The 23,532-nt window shown below is 41.4% G+C and overlaps 1 protein-coding gene across 5 annotated transcripts; it reads right to left on the bottom strand.

Moving 5' to 3' along the window:
• Positions 1–1,823: 1,823 nt before the first annotated feature.
• Positions 1,824–22,112, bottom strand: PRKAR1A (protein kinase cAMP-dependent type I regulatory subunit alpha). 5 transcript variants are annotated; one of them, XM_080825371.1, is made up of 12 exons: positions 21,755–21,807; positions 18,754–18,847; positions 18,327–18,509; positions 12,795–12,965; positions 11,851–11,942; positions 11,587–11,648; positions 7,531–7,577; positions 6,431–6,589; positions 5,096–5,156; positions 3,807–3,928; positions 2,540–2,621; positions 1,824–2,210 (listed from the first exon to the last, which is right to left on the bottom strand). In XM_080825371.1, exons 3-12 carry the CDS (start codon positions 18,501–18,503, stop codon positions 2,038–2,040), a joined length of 1,146 nt encoding a protein of 381 aa, XP_080681497.1. In that variant the 5' UTR covers positions 18,504–18,509; positions 18,754–18,847; positions 21,755–21,807; the 3' UTR covers positions 1,824–2,037. The 5 variants fall into 5 exon arrangements, with proteins under 5 accessions (XP_080681497.1, XP_080681498.1, XP_080681499.1 ...); XM_080825372.1 differs by lacking the exon at positions 21,755–21,807 and adding an exon at positions 20,621–20,733; XM_080825373.1 differs by lacking the exons at positions 18,754–18,847; positions 21,755–21,807 and adding an exon at positions 21,974–22,112.
• Between the last annotated feature and the right edge of the window lie 1,420 nt (positions 22,113–23,532).

Here is a 23,532-nt window from a genome sequence, read left to right as displayed (position 1 = left end):
TTTTTAAATTTAGACTTAAAATTCCTTAGATTAAAAACTACAAAAGGGAGTAAACAGCAAGCCAAATGATTTAAGAGCAAAACTCATTTAGAAAGCATTAAATGTATCTAAATATACATGAACATGATTATATACACATGAGAACTGTGCAAATTTATGGCATTCTAAATAATTCATTTAAGTACAGTTTTGGCATTTAAACAAAGATCAAATCAAGCTCTAAGCTAATAAGAACATAACTTTTATTTTTAATGTTTTAAATAGAAAAAGGTAGCTAAACACAAAGTACAGGTCAGAAAACCCTCATTTAATATAGATTATTTTGAAACATAAAAGAATTTGTAATAAGGTGGCTTTCTATCTCACACTAAAATGTAAATAAAACCTCTTTTCCAGATCTATACTCCAAACTTATTAACAACCTAAAACTGTTCAAATCTATGAAACAAATCTATCACGACCAATTTAAATGACCTGGGACAGGGCAGGAAAGAGGATTAATAATCAGAGCCAGTTGCACACAAATGGAAAAAAATGCTTGCAGTCACTCCCAAATATAACCCCTACATTATATATAAATCACAATGAAGATAAAAGTGCCTAACGTTACAGAACGGTGAAATTTTGTTTAAAAAAAAATCAACAATAATAAAAATAAACTGCTGGGTATCATTGGTGCACATGGAATAATGTAACATATAAGGATGATAAGGCTGGAAAATACTGGAAAACAATTAAGACTCAAAACACAAGTTTTTTACAAAAAAAGTTTGCCAGAGAAAATAAACGCTAAATAGAAAAGCAGACCTTTTCAGCAGGATGGCCTTGTAGACCACTCCGAAACAACACAGACACACCCACCCCCACCCCCAACCCACCACAAATTCTACCTGACATAAAAAGGGAAAAAGGGAAAACCAAAATAAAACACTTCTTCCTAAATCTCGTGTCCCAATGAAGTTAGTGGGACAGAGTCCCCAACACTGAACTTTGTCCCCCTGGCATTTCTCCTTTACCAACATCACCTCTAGTCTTCTATTGGGACGTCTGTTCCATCTGTCCTGTCTACTCCCAGCTGACTCCGTCTCCGGCCGCCAGCGTTCAGGGAGCACAGGAGAGAATCCTGGAGCCAAATGAAGGACGTCATACATTCAGCCAAAGCTCTAAGTTAACCTAGACTGCAGACCTCAAATTCTTACTCCCGACTCAGCATCTGGTGATCAATATTTGGCACTAGCTGGATAAATAAAGGTCTAATCGCAATTTTTGAGCTGAGGCAGATGCAGTTAAATCACAACTCAGTATTTGCAGTCTACGATTTGGTTTCAAACTCCAAAGGCAGGCACAAAGATAGCCACACCCACACGTTTCAGAATTGGAGGAAACACTAACAAGAGACAAACAAAACCAGGTGGATGAGCTTGACAAAAATTCTGTTTAAGAGAAAAAAAAAAAAAAACTCAACAGACCATTATCCATCCGATAACTAGCAAAAATGGGCACTTTTCCACCCTTAAACTAGTTTACACAGGCAGATGTCTTTCTACTGTACTAAGATTTTTCTAGATCTGTTTTTCCTAATCCTCAGAGCTTAATGAGAAATCATTTATTCTATAAGAAACACAGCATATATGGCCACAGTCTAAAATATGCTTATGATAACTGGAAAATCATGTCACTTAAAAAAACAAATCTTGCACTGGGACACCATTACTCTACGGCACTCCGCACGGCGCAGGGATGCACCCTCACCGGAAAGCAGGGCACGCGCTGCCTAGGTCGAACACTAACACTGCACACACAGAAGCAGCAACAGCGAGGTCTCCACAGAACTCTTTCTATTTATTTAACTGTGCCTGAGCATTCGATCAATGCTCCAAATTAAAAACGGTGCAATAAAAGCAACTTTGAATAGAAACAGACGAGAAGCTGCAGTACCAGCGGCCACGTGGCGCTGCGAAGAGGAAGAGAAAGCAGTCTGCAGGGGTGAAGCCCGGACCGGGGGGGAGGAGAAAAGGGAGGCACGGGAGGCCGATCTCAGACAGACAGAGACACAAAACTGTTGTACTGCTGGATGTTTCGTTTGAGGATATCTGAGCACGGGCCGAGAACACGTTCGAATCTGGGTCGGTCCAGCTTCACGCACTTCAGAGGGCCTCGAGCCACCACCGTGGCGGCGCGAGGGCGGTTCATCAGGAGCGCGATCTCACCTGGTGGGGGGAGAAGACACGGGGGCCGGTGAGCATCGACAGGAAACGACGGCAGTGAGAAAGCAAGGCTTATCCGTCTTAGTAACTCAGTAAATTAAGACAAACCACACATCTGCACTTAAAAAAAAAATAAAAACCTGGTAGACAGGAGACAATCGGTAACACTTGAGTATTGACAGGTTAAAGGCAGGCACTCCCCAAATCCCTGAGAGACTGCGATTAAAAAATAAACTTCGGGAGAAAGACAAAACTAAGGAAGACTATGGAGACTCTGCTATCTCACTGAAAAGTGACTTAACTACGTATTTAGCTCAAGGGACTCCACATACCAAAATAATCGGAAGGCCCCAGTCTTCCCACTTCAACAAACTCTTCATTTTCTGACCGACGTTGCAGCACAGCAGCTGAACCCTACAATACAATCACCAAACGGCAAAACAAATACTTTAAAACCAGGGTGACAATGTCCAACGCAATTTTGGCTACTTTGTTAAAAAAATTAAAAAATCCAAAAAAAGGATTCAGCAGTGATTTCAATCTTCCCGTCTGTAAAAAAGATGACTGCGAAGAGTCACACCAGGAGCTGTCAAGCCCCATCCACCCAGCAGCCCCCGTTGGGAGGGTCTCCTCATCACACGGAGGAACCCAGAGGGCTCAGACTCAGGTTGGCAAACTGCAGCCAGAGGGCCAGACCCAAGCTCAGTTTTTATAAATGAAATGGTACAAGGAACAGCACACCCATTCATTTACACACTGTCTATGTCACTTTTGCACTATGACAAGAGCTGAGTCTTGGCAACACAAACCCGAAGGTTCATAAAAGCCTCGATGACTTCCCAACTGGCCCTTCAGAAAAAGAGTGCGACTCCTGAATTATCCAGTTAGCACCTACTGAGCCACTTTCACAGAAAATCTGCTCTTTGGCTCTGCTTGGCAGGCAAGAGCAACTGTTACACATTTCCATGAATTGTGAAGATATAAAACATAGTAACTATTACAACTGAAATACCTGCTTTTAATCCTTGTTTGCCAAACAGTCCAGACATAGGATTTTAACAGGGATGGTACAGATCCGTAAGAGTTAAGCTACATGGTTGAGTTTCATTTGGCTTGCATAAGGACTGAGTAGGCCAGAATTTAGCTATTACTTCATGAATAGCCCTTCCAGAATTCTGACTCAAACTCATTTAAAACGTGGTGACTTGGGCGCCTGGGTGGCTCAGTCCATTAGGTGTCTGCCTTCAGCTCAGGTCATGATCCCAGGGTCCTGGGATGGAGCCCCGCATCAGGCTCCCTGCTCAGCAGGGAGTTAGCTTCTCCCTACCCCCCCTCCCCTCTCTCCCTCTCAAAAAATTTTTAAAAATCTTTTAAAAAATTAATAAATATAAAATGTGGTGACCTGGGAGAAAACCAAACAGCACCACTTCAAAGTGAAAGATAATTTTTAAATAAAACTGTCAGGTATTCTTTTAAAAAAATCAAACTATAAATCAGAATTGGGCCCTTTTTTCCTCTCTTATAATTTAATAATTTTACAAAATCTCTTACAATTTTTCTTTTTTTTTTTTTTTAAGCATCAAATACAGATGCCTTTACCTCTAAAATAATGAAGAACTCATCCCCTGGCTCTCCCTGCACCACAATCTTCTGCCCATCTTCAAACTGAACGGGTTCCAGTGCATCGGCTACCGTGAGACGTTCCCACTTGTCCAGAGATTCTGAAAGGCAAGAGTCAAAAGAATTTCTCCACATTGTCACTGCTAAAAATGTCAAAAAATAAACCATAAAGAGAATCAATCAAACAGCCATGCCCATTCAATATTCTAGTGTTACAGATTAAACACGGCACCTCTCTTCAATTACCTTAAATCTCAGCCAGATGCTCCTCTTACTTATAGACAACCCTCAGACCCTTACTTCCGTAGTCCAGTGGCCACTTTAATTTGTATCAACTGCACTCAATGGTAAAGGAGTTAAAAAAATGTAATCATTAAGTCTTCCTAATGGACACCATCAATGCAAATCTAACCTACAAGACCCAGAAGTGAGAGTATCATCAACTGTACTATTCCAAAGGTTCACAGAAATAACTTATCTATTTAAATCCCAAATTGAACTTACTTATGAAGCCAACAAGGAAAACTGACAGTAATATTAGTTCTCAAAGGCCAAACTGAAACCCAAGTCACTAAGTAAATGTAACCCTTTCGGAGAAAGGGAAAGTAAGGGGAAAAGTCCATTTGCTCTAACAAAACAATGGCAGAAGACTATTACCTAAGAATCAGCACACACCCCCTCCAAGGCAAGAACAAGTTGTAACCATATCATAAGGCCACAAAAGAAAATACACACAATTATCTCGAATTAACCTGTTTTACTCTAAACTTCACACTTCTAGCACTTTTTCAGAGAAAAGCCAAAAAATGGCACCTAATCTTTCTACAGGGAAAAGGCATTCTTGGCAATACTCATTGTCCTGAACCAACCAATAAACTCACCAATGGAGCGAGAGAGACAGACATCGCAGGGGGAACGACTACCAGTGTCCACGGTCAAAGGAGGACACTTTTAGCCTTTCTGTCTCTCCCAGAGGAATGAGGAGCACACAATTCCAGGAAGCTTTTCTCAGGCCCACCATTTCTAATTAAGAGGTTTGTCATATACTAGCAAATTAAATACACTGTAAAATTACTTCTAAGTTAGTCAAACTTCAACTTTGTGTCCCACGTGTTTTTCATTAGTATTAGCGAAAAAAACAAAAAAAGAAAGAAAGGACAAAAAGTGAGTTGATAACCAGATCAGTTTTTATGAAATGCAACAGGTTCTTCTTAACTATCACCAACACTTCAACTTACTGATTCTCTGTGCAATCTTCCAAAACTCACCTAAAATAGATACTTTACTAAGAAACTCCTCATACATCTTCCGCTTTCTCAGAGTGCTTCCCTATAAACGAAAAAAATAAAAGTCATCTCAAAAATGTGTAATTATCACATAATGCTGTGAGCTAATAAATACTAAGTGTTAAGTAAACTTAAAAAAAAAGTCAATGCCTGCTGTTGCTTCTTGATACATGATTATTTTTCTTCTGGTTGGTGATGGTAAACCCTCTGTTCAGCTCAATAAAAAGCTTAGTAACTCATTCTTAAAAGTAACACCAACCTGGGGGACCTGGGTGGCTCAGTTAAGAGTCTGACTCCTGATTTTGGTTCAGGTCATGATGTTGGGGTTGTGAGATCGAGCCCCAGGTCAGGCTCTGTGTGTTGGGCATGGAGCCTGCTTAGGATTCTCTCTCTACCTGTTCCTTTCCCCTCACCACTCCCCTCCTCAAAAAAAAAGTATAACATTTTAGGCCACAGAAGGTGCCTAAAACCACCAATTAGTGAAATGCCAAATAAATAATCAGTTCTTCAAAAAAAAAAAAAAAAAGTTATATGTGTGACTATAGCTGAACATATTTCCAGCCTTCCAGCCCAGGGTACTTCCCTACAACCCCAACTCTCCCCAGAAGTAAGGAAATAAAACTGCTACCACTTCTAGACCTCCCACCAAAAACAGTGCCATCGCCCAAACCTAACCCAGCTGTCTTATCTATGAGGTTAAATACACCAGGGGGGAAGGCAAGAGGGAAACACAGTCCTCTGTAATGTCGTCACACGCACATATATACTTAACTATCCATACACATTCCCCAAATACAGAAAATATTAAAAATACATCCAAGTGCATATTGTCAAATAGCCAGACAGGCACTGCACAAATTTAAGGAAATCACTCAAGAGGACTCATGCCATTAGCTGGCACTTAAATCTATAGCTACTCTATAAATCCACCGCAAAGTTCTTGAAACGTCTGCCTACATCAGCAGAATGTTCCAGTGGTTTTATTATTTTGTTTACTCCTTCAGGGAAAGGGGATATCTGCACTACAGATAACCCACCCACAGTTTAAGGAAGCGGATTACTTCTGACTGGCTTTAAGTCACTTGATGCACTTAGAAGTAGCACCTATCAAGCTATCTCAGTGCGAAGATAAAATAAGTGAAGATCGGCAAATGGACAGACGTCCAAACAGGACCTGGCCGTTACAAATATACCACAATTGTTTCCCATGCTTTTTCTGGCCAGACGTTCATTCTACAAGATCTGATGATATTACTCAAACATCAGTTACACAGACTGAAATTCTAAATTGCACTCAAAAAATCCACGCTGTCTCACCATGAGGATTCTTCTATAGCTGTCTCGGTCAATTCCCCACAATTTCACATTCGTCTTTGCTTTGACAGTGGCGGCTCTAGGTGTTCCATAGATCAAAGCAAGTTCCCCAAAGCTCCCTCCTTCCCCAACACTGGTTGCCCATTCATTGTTGACATAGACCTAAAACACAAATGACAAAGAATGAGTTTTTTCCATATACACAGCAAACACAGGACTATTAAAAACCCACAAAACTTTCTAAGGGTGCAGAATCTTGAACTTTGTTTCAAAAAATAGAATATATGTTTTTGAGAAAGCAGAGCAAAGCAGTTGCTGTTTGATGGTGAATTAAATAAACCCAGAGTGTCTGTGACTTACCTGGTTTAATTACCAGATAAGAAAAAGGTTCCCATAGGGATGACCAGGACAAAAAGGTAAACAGCATTAACCACCACGTACACTCAGAGTGCTGTGTCATGTAACTGTGCTAAGCATCTCACCTGCAGGAGACACTGAACTAACAGTCCTTGACAGCAGTGCTGTTATTATCCGCATTTCACTTGTAAACAAGACTCACAGAATCGAGAAAGCTATACAAAGTCTCAGAGCTAATGACCATGTAGGACTGAGACTCTCCCTCCCATCTGTCTTACCACAGTGCACACACAAACACCTCAACTGTGACTCCAGCGAGATTTAAACCAAGAGGCGCCTGGGTGGCTGCTGGTTAAACATCTGACTCTTGAGTTCTGGTCGGGTCATGATCTCAGGGTTGTGAGACAGAGCTCCGCATCAGGCTCCACGCGGGCATGCAGTCTGCTTAAGATTCTCTCTCTCCCTCTGCCCCTCCTCCTCCCCCGACTCTCAAGCACATGTGCATGCTTTCTCTCTCCAAAAACAAAACAAAACAAAACAAAATACAAAAAACTAATATCTAGCTAAAGAAATTATCTTTACTAGTTTAAAGTTTCTCTGTGTCATTAAAATATTTAGCAAAAGACGTTGATGGAATTCGATATACAAGGGTTATGCAAGCCCTTCAGAAACTCTTAATAGTAATAAATATCAACACATTAACTTCTACAATTATCAATATTATTTTTGCTATTATTAAATCTTACATCCATCTCTCCTTGATCAATCACATAGAAGTTATCACCTTCGTCACCTAAAAGAGAGTAAAAATGTCATATGTACGATATAAATTAAAGAAACATATATCAGAACTACCAGATTAATGTAAAATAATAAATTTATTTTATACAGGTGATGAAAGAAAGTGTGTCATAAATTAATATAACCTTTCAGGGGGAAAAAAAGTCCAGCAACATGTTTTTAAAGCCATAAAACTGATCATGATCAATTTTTTTAGTCATCTCCTAGTGAAGAATATCTCTGGGGGGAAAAAAAAGCTACATGCGTACAAATATTTTAATTGCTACGTCATTTGTAACAACAAAACAAGAAACAACTCAAAGTAACAAAACATCAGACTGTCACTAACCTGGAAAAGACAGGGATTATGGAGACCCGTAATGAAAATATTCAAGAATAAATTTTAAAAGGCATTTTTTAAAAGGCTGGGGTGGGGAGGGGGACAGGCAGATACCCAGAAGGTTAGATCCATGTCCATATACAGGGCAAAAAGGTTAAGAATCAGTAGAAGGCCCAGAACTTTATAAATAGATGGGCTGTATGATTAAGAATGCAAATGCTTTGCTACTTCCTACTTTATTTTACTCTGTAAGTGTCTAATAATGAATATAAAGGATATATGAAAGACATATGGTCCTGAAATCCCATATGACATTCAAAACTAAAATGTAAGAATATTTTTTAAGAGTTACTATGAACAAAACTGTATCAGATACTAGAAAAATAGTAGTCCTTTAGGGAAACTGTACCTTTTAGTGCAAAGGATTTTAACTTAAAAAAAAAAAAATAGGATCACTTAGTTTGATCATATGACTTTTGTCATTTTGCTGATGTGGTATATGACATTGATTGATTTGTGAATACTGACCCATCCTCACATCCACAGAATAAATCCCACCTGACTGTGGTGAATGGTCTTTTTAATGTATTGCTTAACGCTATTACTTTGTTTAGGATTTCTGCAACTACGTTCTCAGTGAGATTGGCCTATAGTTCTCTTTTTTTGTGGTGTTTCTGTCCGGTTCTGGTATCAGGGTAATGCTGGCCTTATAGCATCTATTTGGAAGCTTTTCTCCCTCTTCTACTTTTTGGAATAGTTTGAGGAGGTATGACATTTACAGGGAACATACCTCAATATATTAAAGGCCATATATGAAAACCCACAGCTAAGCTAACATCATACTCAATGGTGAAAAACTGAGAGCTTTCCCTCTAAGGTCAGGAACACGACAAGGATGTCCACTCTCACCACTTTTTTTAACACAGTACCGGAAGTCCTAGCCACAGCAATCAGACAAGAAAAAGAAATGAGGCATCCATATGGGTAAAGAAGTTTAAACCGTCACTATTTGCAGATGACACAATAATATACAGAGAAAATCCTAAAGACGCCAACAAAAAACTATTAGAAGTAATAAATGAATTCAGTAAAGTGGCAAGATACAAAATTAAAAGCCAGAAATAAATAGCCTTTCTATACACTAATAACAAAGCAGGAAGAGAAATTTTAAAAATGCCATTTACAATTGCACCAAAAAAGAATAAAATACCAAGGAATAAACCAAAGAGGTGAAAGAGGTATACTCCAAAAACTATAAAACACTAATGAATGAAGTTGAAGATGACAAAAACAAAGATATTTCATCATAGACTAGAAGAGTTATGTTGTTAAACTGTCCCTACTACCCAAAGCAATCTACAGCCTCAACACGATGCCTATCAAAATACCAACACAGCATTCTTCACAAAACTAGAACAAGTAATACTAAAATCTGTATGGAACCACAGAAAATCCCAAATAACCAAAGCAATCCTGATGAAAAAAACAACAAAGCTGGAGGTATCACAATACCAGATAGATTCCAAGATACACTACAAAGCTGTAGTGATCTGAATAGTATGGTACAGCAAAAAAAGGGACACATCTATCAATGGAACAGAAGAGAGAGCCCAGAAATAAACCCGCAAGTATATGACCAACTAATCTATGACAAAAGAAGCGAGAATATATACTGGGGGAAGGACAGGTTCTTCAAAAAATGATGCTGGGAAAACTGGACAGCTACATGGAAAAGAACGAAAGTGAACCATTTTCTTACACCATACACAAAAATAAACACAAAATGGATTAAAGACCTAAATGTAAGACCTGAAACCATGAAAATCCTGTAAGAGAGCGTAATATAGGCAGTAATTTCTCTAACATTGGCTGTAACAACATTTTTCTAGATATGTCTCCTAAAGCAAGGGACTACATCAAAATAAAAAGCTTTTGTACAGCAAAGGAAACCACTAACAAAAAACAATCTATTGAATAGGAGAAGATGTGCAAATCATATATCCAATAAGGGGTTAATATCTGAAATACATTAAGAACTTATAAACTCTACACCAAAAAAGACACAATCTGATTAAAAAATGGGGTAGGGGATCTGAACAGACATTTTCCCAAAGTCATATACATGACCAACAGGCTCATGAAAAGATGTTCAACATCACTAATCATCAGGGAAATACAAATCAAAACCACAATGAAGTTTCACCTAATACCAGTTATAATAGCTAAAATCAAAATGACAAGAAATAAGAAGTGCTGGGGAGGATGCAGAGAGAAAGGACCCCTCATTGCACTGTTGGTGGGAATATAAAGTGGTACAGCCACTGTGGAAAATGTATGGAAGTTTCTCAAAAAATTGGGTTCGTCTGGGTGGCTCAGTCGGTTAAGCTGCTGTCTTTGGCTCAGGTCATGATCCCAGGGTCCTGGGATCAAGTCCCGCATCGGGCTCCTTGCTCGGCAGGGAGCCTACTTCTCTCTCTGTTCTGCCTGCTTGTGTACTGGCTCGCTCACTCTCGCACGCGCGCGCTCTCTCTCTCTGACAAATAAGTAAATAAATAAAATCTTTTTTTTTTTTTTTAAGATTTTATTTATTTATTTGTCAGAGAGAGAGAGAGCGAGCGAGCACAGGCAGACAGAGTGGCAGAGGGAGAAGCAGGCTCCCCGCGGAGCAAGGAGCCCGATGTGGGACTCGATCCCAGGACGCCGGGATCATGACCCGAGCCGAAGGCAGCCGCTTAACCAACTGAGCCACCCAGGCGTCCCGTAAATAAATAAAATCTTAAAAAAAAAATTAAAAATAGAAATACCACATAATCCAATAATCCCACTATTGGGTATTAACCAGAAAAAAATGAAAACACTAATTTGAAAATATATGGACCCCTATTGTTTACTGTAGCATTGTTTACAATAACCAAGATACGGAAGTAACCAAAGCGTCCATCAATAGATGAATGGACAAGGAAAACTTGGTGTATAAACACAATGAAATATTACACAACCATAAAAATGGATGAGATGGTGCCATTTTAAACAACATTGGATGTACCCAAAGGGTACTATGCTAAGCAAAATAAGTCAGACTGAGAAAGACAAATACCGTATGATTCCACTCCTAAGTGGAATCTTTAAAAAAGGAAAAACCAAAAGAAAAAACACACACCTACAAATGAATAAAAATACAAATAAAATAAATAAATAAATAAAATAAATATAAATAAAAATACAAATAAAATAAAAAAAAATCAAAAAGCAGAATCAGGCCTATAAATACAGAGAACAAACTGATGGTTGTCAGAAGAGAAAGGCGGTGGGGAATTGGGCAAATGGGCGAAGGGGAGTGGGAGGTACAGGCTTCCAGTTATGGAATGAATAAATCATAGGAATAAAAGACACAGCATAAGGACTACAATCAACAATACTGTAATACCGATAAAGGGACAGATGATACTATAAATGCGGTGAACACAGCATCATGTATAAACTTGTCAAACCACTAATTTGCACACCTGAAACTAAAATAACACTGTGTGTCAACTATACTCACAGAAAAAAAAAAAAAAAAAAAGGAAAGAAAGAAAAAGAAATAGGAAAATCCAGTAGTATTAAGACAGAAGAAAATGGCAGATTGAAGAGGAACACAAACTTCCCGCAGCACTGCAGGACACAGAGGAGCAGCCCTTACCTTGCTGAATAACAGTCTCTCCAGCAATAAAGGAAACCGGAAACATGGCATCAAAAATATCACTGCAAGAGAGAGAAGGCCTCAAGTTACACCCCATCTGCGTCTTCTACGGATTGCAAACATTAACTTTAGACTTAAAGCGCCCAGATTTTCAGCCTGGACTGTCCTCAGGAAAACAATTATTAAGAGTCTTAAAACTTGCAACAATGATGCAACTAGTGTGGGGCCACAACTGTACTGAAATAACAAAGAACCTGCACGTACCTTCTCTCATTATCATCAAGATGAGAAAAGAGCACATTCTTCTCAATGGCTTTGGCCAAAGCAGCCATTGTCTTATAATCTTTTGGTATAACCTAGAAAAGAATAGAAGGTCCAGTAACAATTCCATAAATCAAAAGCAGAGCATGTTTGAACATGCATTTCAACTGTATGTCAAGATACATTACGGTATTTAAACAAGACCGCTTTGTGTTAAGTATTTAACACAACACACTTGTAATATCTTTGATCTATAAAGTACTCAATACTTTATTCAATATCAAAGTACTTTATTAAATATTAAAGTACTCAATAAATATTGACTAATTAATCCCCTTGCCTACAACCAAGCCTGTATTTAAAGGCTGATGTTTGGGTTCCAGTCAACAAATAAACAAACCATCGGCACCTTAACCAAGGTCACTATTCTGAGGCAACACTAAGCATTGTATGATACTTAGCCATTTCTTAACCGTGATCATGTACTACTAGCTTCGTAAGCCTCTTGCCAGCACAATTCTCTGCCCCGTTTGATCGAACACCACAACTCAAAATGGATGGCTAACTCTAAGGAAGAGGCAAAAGGATGAAACTTAGAGCATAAAAGGTTAAAAGTCACAACATGAATTATGGGATGTCAAAAAACAAACCAGGAATCAAGAGAAAAAAAGAGTACTGCCTGCTTCTTCTACTGCAACCTCACATGGAAAGGGAAACCCCCCAAATGCCATTACTCACTGTTCGACCATCACTGTTAGTTACTTGCTTGGATGGCACGTTATTACAGAAAGCCTGTTTGCCAGTACCCAAGAACTGTGAATGGTGAAGAACAGCCCATCCTGTCCACGCTTTACTCTTCAAAACAGTATTAGCATTCACCCACAGAGGTCAGCTGACTACCACGGGGTCCTGGACAAGCCTCCCCAGGGTGCAGGCGGCAAGCCTACCTTTCTAACGTAGGATGCAGCATCTTCCTCTGTGTACACTTCCGCGCTGATAGCACCTCGGCGCCTCCGGCCCTTAACCACTGGGTTGGGCGGAGGAGGAGAGATTTCATCCTCCCTCGAATCCGCACGGGAGCTTGCTTTCTGCAGATTCTGAATCTGTTTTGCCTCCTCCTGAAAAAAAAAAAAAAAAAAATTGCCAGTTTATGAAACGAGATCGTTCAGGATGTAAATCTGGTATTCTCCTATCCCAGTAAGAACCAATCTCCATCACTTCAAATCTCTTCCTCTGTTACCAATGTGAAAGGGGGAAATGCCAATTCCAAATGCAAAAACAGTGAGTCAAGTTTGAAAAGAGATACTCTGAAAGGACATACTGTTTCCTCAGACAGTAACAGATACTATACTTTTTAATGAAAAGCCATTAATACAGATACAACCCACAAATAAAAAATGAGACACTTGTTATAGTAACAGATTGACAACAAGGCTTTGTAATGTATACAACAGTAACAAAACTGAAAACAAAATCTTGGGGTTTTTGTATGCTGCTACAGACAGCATGAAGCATGAACTCCTCCCCAAACACACATACACATACACACACACACACACACACACACACACACTAGAAGCATATTACCTAGAAATAACCACTAAGCTACAGCAAAGTGATACAAGAATGTTGGGGTTACTGGATTATTTCATTAACTCAGGAAGGAGTCTCTAGATCTGCCATGTCAAGTCTATGCTAGGAAAAGAGTGTCAAAACTAACAGGAAAGAGTCCTAAGCCTGTGGAATTTATATTCTTGCTCGAGTCTCAAAGAGAAATAAACAATGAAATGATGTGATGGTAACCAAGAATTTAAATAAGATTAGATCTACCAATACTTCTCCTAGAGAACTAGAAGCCTTCTTTATTATCAGAGTTTATGACAAAATTAAAACCAAGAGAAGTTTACTTATCTTTAAACTCATTAAACCAATTCATATAAAAACTGAAATAAACTCTAACATTCTTATTTTCAGACCCAGGGCTTAGAAATTCCTCTCAACTCTGCAGTAAAGAACGAGTTGTTATGCCTCATATAAATAAGATTGTGTTCTCTACTATACTCTCATTCACTTAACTCATTCTCCAGTATTTCTAAACCGTCTTTCAAATTCTAAATGAACTTATTAGCATTCACTGATAATTTCAGAAAATGTTTTGATAAAAATTTTTTTTTTATTTCTTTTAAATCAAAAGAAGGGTGCCTGGGTTCTCAGTTAAGCGTCAGACTCTTGGTTTTGGTTCAGGTCATAATCTCTGGGTTGTGAGGCTGAGCCCCTCATGTGGGCTCCCTGCTCAGCCACAAATTTGGTCCCCCTTTCTCTCTGCCCCTCCCCTGGTTTGTGCACACGCACTCTCTCTCTCAAATAGTCTTTTTTTTTTTAAACTTAATAATAATAATAAAAGAAATTAAGATGCTTACTTTTTCTCCTACATGGTATTTAGCCAGGCTTTAGGCATCAAGACAAAGAAAAGAACTTATACATGCAGCAACAAAGTCTAGGATGATAACCATTAAGGTATTAATGATGTTAGTTTCTATTAGTAGAATCATGCCTGATTTTTATTCTTTTCTGGAAGGAAGGTTTGGATTTATTTTTCTCTTTTCTCTGGATTTTCTAATTTTCAAATTAAGAAAAAGAAACCACCGTAAGAAAAACATATAATAAAACATTTAATACATTTGTCTACTTAATTACAAATGCATTTACTTCTTTTTTTAAAAGATATTTATTTATTTTTATTTATAGAGAGCGAGCGCGTGCGAGTGCACACAAGCAGAGGGGAAAGGCTAAGGGACAGGGAGAGGGAGACTCTCCACTGATCAGGAAGCCCGATGCAGGGCTCAATCCCAGGTTCCTGGAATCATGACCTGAGCTGAAGGCAGACACTTAACCGATTAAGCCACGCAGGCATGCCTGAGTTTACTTTTTGACCAAATAATACATTAATTCTACTTCTGGAAATTTATTTCAAGATATAGATAGATACATACAAAGTTATTCATCGTATCATTGTTTATAATAGTAAAACAGTGGAAACAAAATGATCTTCAGTGGAGTGATTAAATAAACTATAGTCTACCCATACAATGGAATGCCATGCACCTGTTGGGAAAATAAAAAGCTCTTTTATAACTGAATTTGTAGGTAAATGCCTTTATATAATCTATGGAAAACTGGCTGCATTCAAGGAAGACAATGGAGTGGGAAGGAGACTTTTTAAAATATTTTATATGTTATTATATAATAATGTATAATTTGTACATATATAAAACATATCTTACATATGTTACATAGTTACATATCTTACATAGTTAAATAGAAAATGCAGTATATTACATATACTCCATCCTATTTTATTGTCATACCCTTTGTACCTGTAAAATTCTGAACCATGTGCAAATATGTAACCAATATTTTAAAATACATTTTTCAGAAAACTCCCTTCATTTTCCAATGTTGGTGATGCCAACACCAGTAAGGTTTTCCCATTTCATACTCTAAAACTATAGCTATAGCTGTAAAAGTCCAGTTTCCCCAAATTTAGTTTAAGACCATAAGTAAAACACATTCTACCCCCCAAAACCAGGCATTGGCATTTCATAAAAATTTCATAAAAATTACACAAATAACATCTCATTTGGAACTACACCTAAGTGAATTTTTAAAATAATTTTCAAGTACCAAAAGCATGGTGATTTTTAACTGTTTCATGGATTATCTTTAAACAGCAATCAGATACAACCTCATCTTGACCCTCAGAGCCATTAACTGAGATCACATTCTAGTACAGATTATGATACATTTTTATATCCTTTTTCTGGCTGTTATCATTCGGCTGTCAGTCTCTTCCCTCTTTAGTTGTCCCACTTATTAAAACAAAAGCAATAAAAAAACAAAAAACAAAAAACAAAACAAACCCTCCTGGTCTACTTACTAGACAGCGGTATTTCTGAAGTTCTAGAGTTCTAAGTTCACACTCCCCTCGACACTCACTTAACATGTTCTCAACAATTACTTGTGCCCTCTCTGCCCTCGCCACTCCACTCTACCCTGTAGATGAAATAAACTTCCAAATGGACTTGGGGCTTGGCCGTATGACTTGCCTTGGCCATGGAATATAAGCGGACACGCCACACTGTGTCCCCTGCTATGGTCTGCCCCCTCGAGCTTCTGGTCCTTCCCTGCCTGGACAACAGTGTGCTCTGTAGAGCGACTGCTCCTTCCACTCAGCCCCAGAACAAGACCTGTGGAGTCAAGAAGGCAAGATGGGCTGAGCCCAGAAGGGCTACACATGATACAGAAATAAGGTCTTTTGTAGCGAGCCACTGAAACTGGGGGGAGGAGGGGGAAGACGACTGTATGGTGCCACAACAAGGTCCAACTCTACACTGCAAGACCACAGCCACATTACTTCATTTCTTAGTTTTACCTGCTACCTCTCAAAATGGTGGTGATCACCTACCTCACACATCTGAAATAATGAGTATGTGTGTACGCAAAGCACTTCAGACAGTACCCGGCCCATAGGAGACATTCAGTGGACACAGCTATTAAAATTCCTCTGATCTATCAGACAGGCAAGGTGCCAATATATGAGGAAATGAGAATTTAAATTCCAGGAGAAAGCCTGAAGCAAAATGCAGACACTTTCAACGGACCAACTGTGACTTTTTTGGCACATTTCTTATTGAGTAGCTGAGGGTACATGACCCATGGCTAACACAGGAAAGGAGGTGACAAGAACGTGATTGTATATTTTCAGACATATAAAGCTAACACCTAATGTACAGAACAATGATCTGCTAAAAAGCTGAAAATCTGGTTGCTTGAAAGCCCAGATAGCGACATTCAAGCCCGGCTAACGGGGTGTGCGCGAGTGAATCAAGACCCTTGAGTTACAGGAAAGAATATGTTCAGCTCTGACTTTTGTTAAAAGGCAGAGAAGCCAAACAAAACACGTTAAATCTAAAAATCCCGTGTGCAAAAAAACTGTTTAATAATGGTTTCTTGCTTTCCCTACTGGTTAGTGCTTAAACAGCACTACAGTAAGCCCAGGCTTTGAAACTAGCACCACACATTCAACACTCCCTATAAAAAGACACACACTTAATGTCTCACCAACTTCATTCCCTCATTTAATGGTTTCTATTGATGTCCGAAGCGAAGAGGGATCACCTTACAGTGACCCATTTCAGAACCAGATCTCCAGGAACACACTTTATTTCAAAACAGGGAACGCCCACTACAGCCTGGCTCTACAGTATTTCACCAACTATTTGGAAATTGCTTAAAAAGGAGAAAATCAGACTTTCTACCACAATTCTAAGACAGCAAGGCTACATATATGGGGACTGAATAGTTGCTTTTTGTTATTAATTATTTTAATCATGGTACTAAACACCAATTTTAACAAACAGCTTTTCAAGAAAACAGTAGCAAAGGTCTGACCAGGGAGCTACCCAAACATTTTTTAAATCCTAGTATATAAACAGATTCTTTCAGTAATAAAGTATGCTACTTAAAAGATTCTCCAAACAGAGCGGATGTATTACAAACATTTCTATTATACAATTAGATAATTAATGATGATATACCTAAGAAATGCATCCCAATTGGTTCATAATTATTACGAACCACATCAAAACTTCAATATGTATAAGAAAACCTGACTCATCTCATTGATTCACAAAAAAACAATTCAAACTACTCAAAACATTTAACGTTTCAGACTTTCTCATTCATCATTTCTTAAGGGAAGTGAATTGAAGCACTGCTCTTGATTATCATTTTGCTTAGAAGAGCACAGACTATATGCTTAGGTCACAGTGACATACACACAATGAGGATGAACAAAGAATAAAAATTGAATTAATTTTTTTTTTCAAGAGGAATCACGTCCTGACCGAAACTGTAAATAAAGTAAAATTCTGACAACCATCAATCTTAACATCTCTGCCTTAGAGTGGACTCATCTGAGATAAATTGGTATCTGTACTATAATATGGACATCTCTAATTCAGAATTTCTGATATATCAGAAGCTGGACTCAAATGCTTCATTACATTGGTTTTAAAAGGTGAGATAAGGTTTACCTGGTTTACTTGTTTTGCTGAAGCATTCACTACTTTCAAGTACTGTAGAATTTCTCTTGTCAGACAACTGCTACTTCTGATCAACTGTATCTAATTATTATTTTAATCAATTTTATGGATTAAAATGGTTGCAAGGAACTATGTGCAGAAGCCCTCTGTTACCCAACTAAACTTAGCATATGGGTTTGTTTTCTGATAAATTCTACTGATCACAAAGTTAAAAGTCACTACAAATGCCTTAACTGCATTTCTTTTTGGAAATTCTGTTTTAGATTTCTTATTTGGTCAGAATTCCTCTTCTGCCAAATGGTACAGATTAACGACATTCTATAGCATCACGTTTAACAATTGCCAGGGTCATCTTCTCCCCCCATTTATTTTTACCTTCTCCAGCCTCTCAAAGTATTCCCTGAGGAATGCCATGGGCCTCTCGGGTCGGGCAGTGCACAACTGCACAATAGAATCCTTGAGCAGCGCCTGAATGTTGTGCTTCTGGACATAGAGCTCGCATTCCCGGAGGCTGCGCTCCTCCTCGCTGGCGGCGGTGCTGCCAGACGCCATGGTTCTCTACGAGGAAAAAACACACATACGCTTGTGTGAACTATTTATAAAGAGCAAATGCCAATTTGGCCTTTGGCTTAATAAATTCATCAGCCAACTGATTCACAAGGACTTTTTTTTTCTAAGATTATTTTTTTTTTTTTCAAACATGGAAGTGGGGGCTCAGGAATAAAACACGTAGGAAAACAGCATTCTCCCAAAGAAGGGTTTCACTTCGGATCTGCAGGCAGCAACAGTAAAAGGCAAGAACCTGAGCTCCTGGGAGGAAGTATGAGCCACTATCCCCTGCAGAGGTGAACTGCTGAGGAGTGAGGCCCTCAAGGGAATTTCATTCAGTTCTCCCCCTGCAAAAGAAATCATGATGACGTAGGAAGTGTGTAAATGGTAAACAGGACAGAGAATTACAAGGGCACACTAGCCGGCTCTAAGTGAAAGCAAGTAAGCACAATGAAGAGCATCTGACATTCCCTGTATGTACCTCTTATCCTGGGGGAGTGTCCTACTGTCATCCAGCAAACCACTGGAGCAAAGGATCTGATTACTAGCGTAATCAAAAATTTTAAACACACAAAAGGAACCCCCAATAAGTTTTAAAAGCAGCCGTTCATTCCAGACTCTTCTATAAAATTCCAGCCCTAAATAACAGCACACTAACACACTGGTGAGAGAAAAAAAAATCCTTAACAGGAAAAAATAAATAAATAAATAACCAAAACAAAAACAAAAAAACCTTACCAAGTAAATCATAAAAGATTTGGCCAGCTAAATGTCAAAACATTTTCTTCAGCTGGACAGAAAAATGCTAGAATAGGTTAAATTTTAAACTTACATGAAGATTCAACAGATAAACTGTATTTAATGAATTTTAGAGGATTCAAACTACCTTGATGTAAAGTAAAATAAGTTGAAATAGAAGAGTGAGCAGGAGTCTTTACCCTGGAATTAAAAACATAATAATTTAACAGTCATAAATTATCTTCCTCCCAACTTCTAATTATTAAGCAACTGAGATTAGAAAATAAAAGTGAGGTCCTCTCCCCCTAACTGAATTCAATACGAATCAGTCTTTTTGAAATACAATGCACTCAAAATCAGAGATGAAATTGTAAATTTGAGAAAAAAAAGATAAAAATACCAGAGTCAAAAGCCGAAGTGCTACACTGTTACTCATTTTGTTTTGACAACTTTCATGATAGAGGTGTTAAAAGACTAAAAGACCATGAGAAAGTATGTAGCTCCCCGACAAGCATCTAAACTAAAAGCCACAGAAAAAGAATCATGCTACTTCAAAAATATACAAAAAAAAAAAAAAAAAAAAAAGCTTCATTTACTTTGGATTTATACCAGACACTTTTCCAGGTCAGACAATCCTATGAACTGATAATCCACTTCAGTAGAATTTTCTGCATTTCAAATACCAAAGCCCACCAAGAACAATGATAAATCAGATCTTTTATGCTTCAAAATACTCAGACATATTTCAGGAATACCAATACATTTATTCAACCGTTCAAAGATCAGGTTTGGGGCTGGTAGAAATGAGAGACCCGTGTCTAAGAAGTGAAACTGGCTTTTTGTTTGAAACAAAATTATGTATTAAAAAAGAACACATTGGTTTCTTAAGGCAGCACCTTAACAAAAAAATGTCCCAAGATTAACGCAGTCATCACGTGAACCCCTTAATCCACACTTAACAGACTTAATACTTTTAATCGAATATACCTAGATGAACTCCGCACTTGTTCATAAAACTAAAGAGCCCAACATTTTAGCTTCTCCCCCCACCCCCCAAAATTATTTAACTACTTTGAAACTTTCACTGCATTGTATCTACTCATAAGAAAACAACTCAGATCTTTTCTCTTGTAAATTCAATTGCGATACAAATCAGTTGCAGAGGGATTTCACGCGAGGAAATATCTAGCACACTTTCGAGAAACGTGCTGATTCAGACCGCAGCCCCTCAGACCTGCCAGAACACCTCCTCCGGGTCATCCCGAGGAACTGTTCTCTTTTCTTTCCTCTGGTCAGAAAGACCAGTCTCTTGAGAACCTCTCAGAGGAGCGGTTTGGTATCACACCTGCACTGCGCTGCACGGGTTAAGAGGTACCACGTACTTATTTTCGAGAGGAAGGACAGCAGAGTGCCCTTCACTTCACTCCTGCCACAGTCATGGCTACAAAACGAAGAAGGGAGGCCTACCCTTCCTTCATCCTTCTCTAGTCGGAAGGCCACAATGGTGGCGAAAAGACGGGGGGGACGGGGGGAGGGAGGGTAGATCGGGAAAGGGGAGGTGAACAGGGACAAAAAGAAATTTAGGAGGCAGGCTAAAATCACGGCGGTGGGGGTGGGATGGGGGTGGAATCCCACGAAGGAGAGGCGAAGCCCCTGCTGGAGATGACAAGGAGACACTCTAGAAAGAAAAACGACAACAGCCGAGTCTCAAGACCAGCCAGCAGGGCTGGGGAAAACGATGGCGATTCCCGTAAAAGCGAACTGATGTCCTTCAGGAAATGGGGGAGGGCGAGCGAAGAGGCCGCTGCGCGCGGGGGCGGAGGCGGCAGGGGCGCGATGGCCGCAGAGGGCCGGGGGCCCGAGCGCCGCGGAGCGCGGGGAGGGCGCACGGTCCGGGCGGCCGGTGAGCCCGGCACCGGAGCAGCCCCGGCGGCCTGGGGGCCTCGGGACCGCGGACTCGGGGCCGGGGGCGCGGCCCGGGGCGTGAGGCCTGCGGGGAGGCGCCCGCCGGGGCCGGGGAGGGGCAGGGGGTGCGGCCGTCCCCCTGCAGGTCGCTCCCCGTGACGCCATCTTGGATCGGTCCAGCGCCCCCGGACGGGTGGCGGGGCGGCGAAGCGGGGCGCGTCGGGGCTCCCCACCGACCCCACTCACCTGGGGACGGGCGGCGGCGGACACGGGGCAGCGGGTGCGAGGCTGCGGCTAGCTGAGCTGTCCCGGCGCTTCCCTCCCTGCCCAGGTCTACTCTGCGATAGCGGCTCGGCGGCGGCTCCACCGGAAACGACCCTGCCGCAGCCAATCAGCGCTCGGCTGCTGACGTCAATGCGCCTCGCTCTGGCCAGAGCCGTCGCCTTGGCAACCTTAAAGGCGCCGCGGCGGGAGCCCCCCTTCCGCCCCTCCACGCCCTAGAATGGTTCTTCTGCTCTTCTTTCCCTCTAACCTCGTCCCTGTTCTCAGCCCTTTCCTCTCGGCCGCCTCTCATCCTTTCCACCCTCTCCAGCCCGGCGCTGGCCCCTTACCAGGTCCGCCCTGGACGCCGCAGGTCCCCTCTATTCTTCCTTCCGCTCTTCGCCCCTTGTCGGTGCGGCTGTCGCGAGCCCCCGGCCCTCCCCGGCCCCGCGCCTCCACGCCGCACGCCGCCCCGCTCTCGCTCCGGCCTTCCTCCCTCGCCGCCTCTGCCTCCTTCTCTCCCCCCCTTTTCAACCCCCACCCCCGCCCCCCCCGCCGGGCCGACCCACGTGGGGCGTCTCGGATGACAGGTGGGCGACTCCGCCCGGCGGCCCCTGCCGGGGGAGGACGCGGGGCCGGGGTGGGGGCGATTCCTGCCGTTTCCAGGCCCCGGAGGAGGCGGCGGCCCCGGCGGATCTGCGGCAGCTGCGCCGCGGGCCGAGCGCGGGCGGGTGCCCAGGATGCGCACGCCCGGCCGCGCATCCTGTGCCCGGCCTTCTCCTCGCCCGCCTCCGCCTCCGGGCTCGGGCCCGCCATCCGGTCCAGGAAATCCGAGCCCTGCCAAGTGTCTGCTTGGCCGATCGGGCCGCTCTCCCCTCCTGGGGTGCTGTGGCCAGTGGAGGCCACGCCGTCCCTGTGGGCCCGAGACACTGCAGAGGACTTGTCGGGGTACTTCTAGAACCCGAACTGCCCCCCATCCTGACGCCTGACCCGGCATGGTGACCCGTCCAAAGGGAGCAGATAGGCGCACGCCCTCTGTGACCCCACGAGAAATCCCAGCTGCCTGCAAAAACCACCCATCAAGGATGATTCGGATTCGAGGGGGCTGAAAAGGCGGCTCCTTTACCGCTTCAGCCATGTTTTCCATCGGGGTATCTGCCCGGAGAGGAAGGAAGGGGGAGCAGGAGGCAGTTTTAGACATAAAATCCGTAAACGGATAAGGAAGGCCCTTGGAGAACTCGTATCCTCGTTTCTGGTACCTGTTGTATTCACATGGTATATAGCTCTAGGGCTGTATGTGTAAAATACAGTGGATTTAACACTTGACACAATATATACAAATATCTCAATAATTTTTTAAAGATTTTTTATTTATTTATTCACAGGCAGAGATCACAAGTAGGCAGAGAGGCAGGCAGAGAGAGAGGAGGAAGCAGGCTCCCCACTGAGCGGAGAGCCCGATGCGATGCAGGGCCTGATCCCAGGACCCTGGGATCACGACCTGAGCCGAAGGCAGAGGCTTTAACCCACTGAGCCACCCAGGCGCCCCCTCAGTCATTTTTATATGGATTCCAGGTTGAAATGGTAATCTTTTGGATAGACTAGGTTAAATAGTATGAAAATCAATTTCGCCTTTGTTTGTTACTTTTTATTTATTTTTGTGTCTCGTGTATGTGTGTGTTCTGGTTTGGGCCATCCGCTCTCCTGAATCCACCAGGCTGATAAGGAAGGGTCCTGCTCATCAGAATATGTCTTTTATTCCGTTTCGGTTACTCCTGCTTTCAGAAAATCGTAGGCAGCATAGGCACCATCAGAAAGGGCTGATGAGGAGGGAAATGTAGAAGGAAAGTGTCTTCCTCCCCCGCAGGGCCCCCACTGGGTGACCACTGGCCTTTCACCAAGGATGGGTGGAATGGGAGATTAAAGACAGAGCTTCAGTCATATAGGATTTCACCCTTGTGGGTACAAAGAACGGCTAATAAACTGAACCCTGAGCTGGCAGGCAGGAGAGGGAATTCGATAGCACTGAGCAGGCCCAGTCATGTTATGAGAAGAAAACACCGCAGGCAGATAAATCTGAGGTTGGTTGCAGGCTTTGCCATCTCCGGCAATTGACTTAATCTCCATG

The sequence above is a fragment of the Martes martes genome (assembly GCF_963455335.1).
Source record: "Martes martes genome assembly, chromosome: 16".
Taxonomy (NCBI): Eukaryota; Metazoa; Chordata; class Mammalia; order Carnivora; family Mustelidae; genus Martes; species Martes martes.
This window is presented reverse-complemented; position numbering and strand designations above follow the sequence as displayed.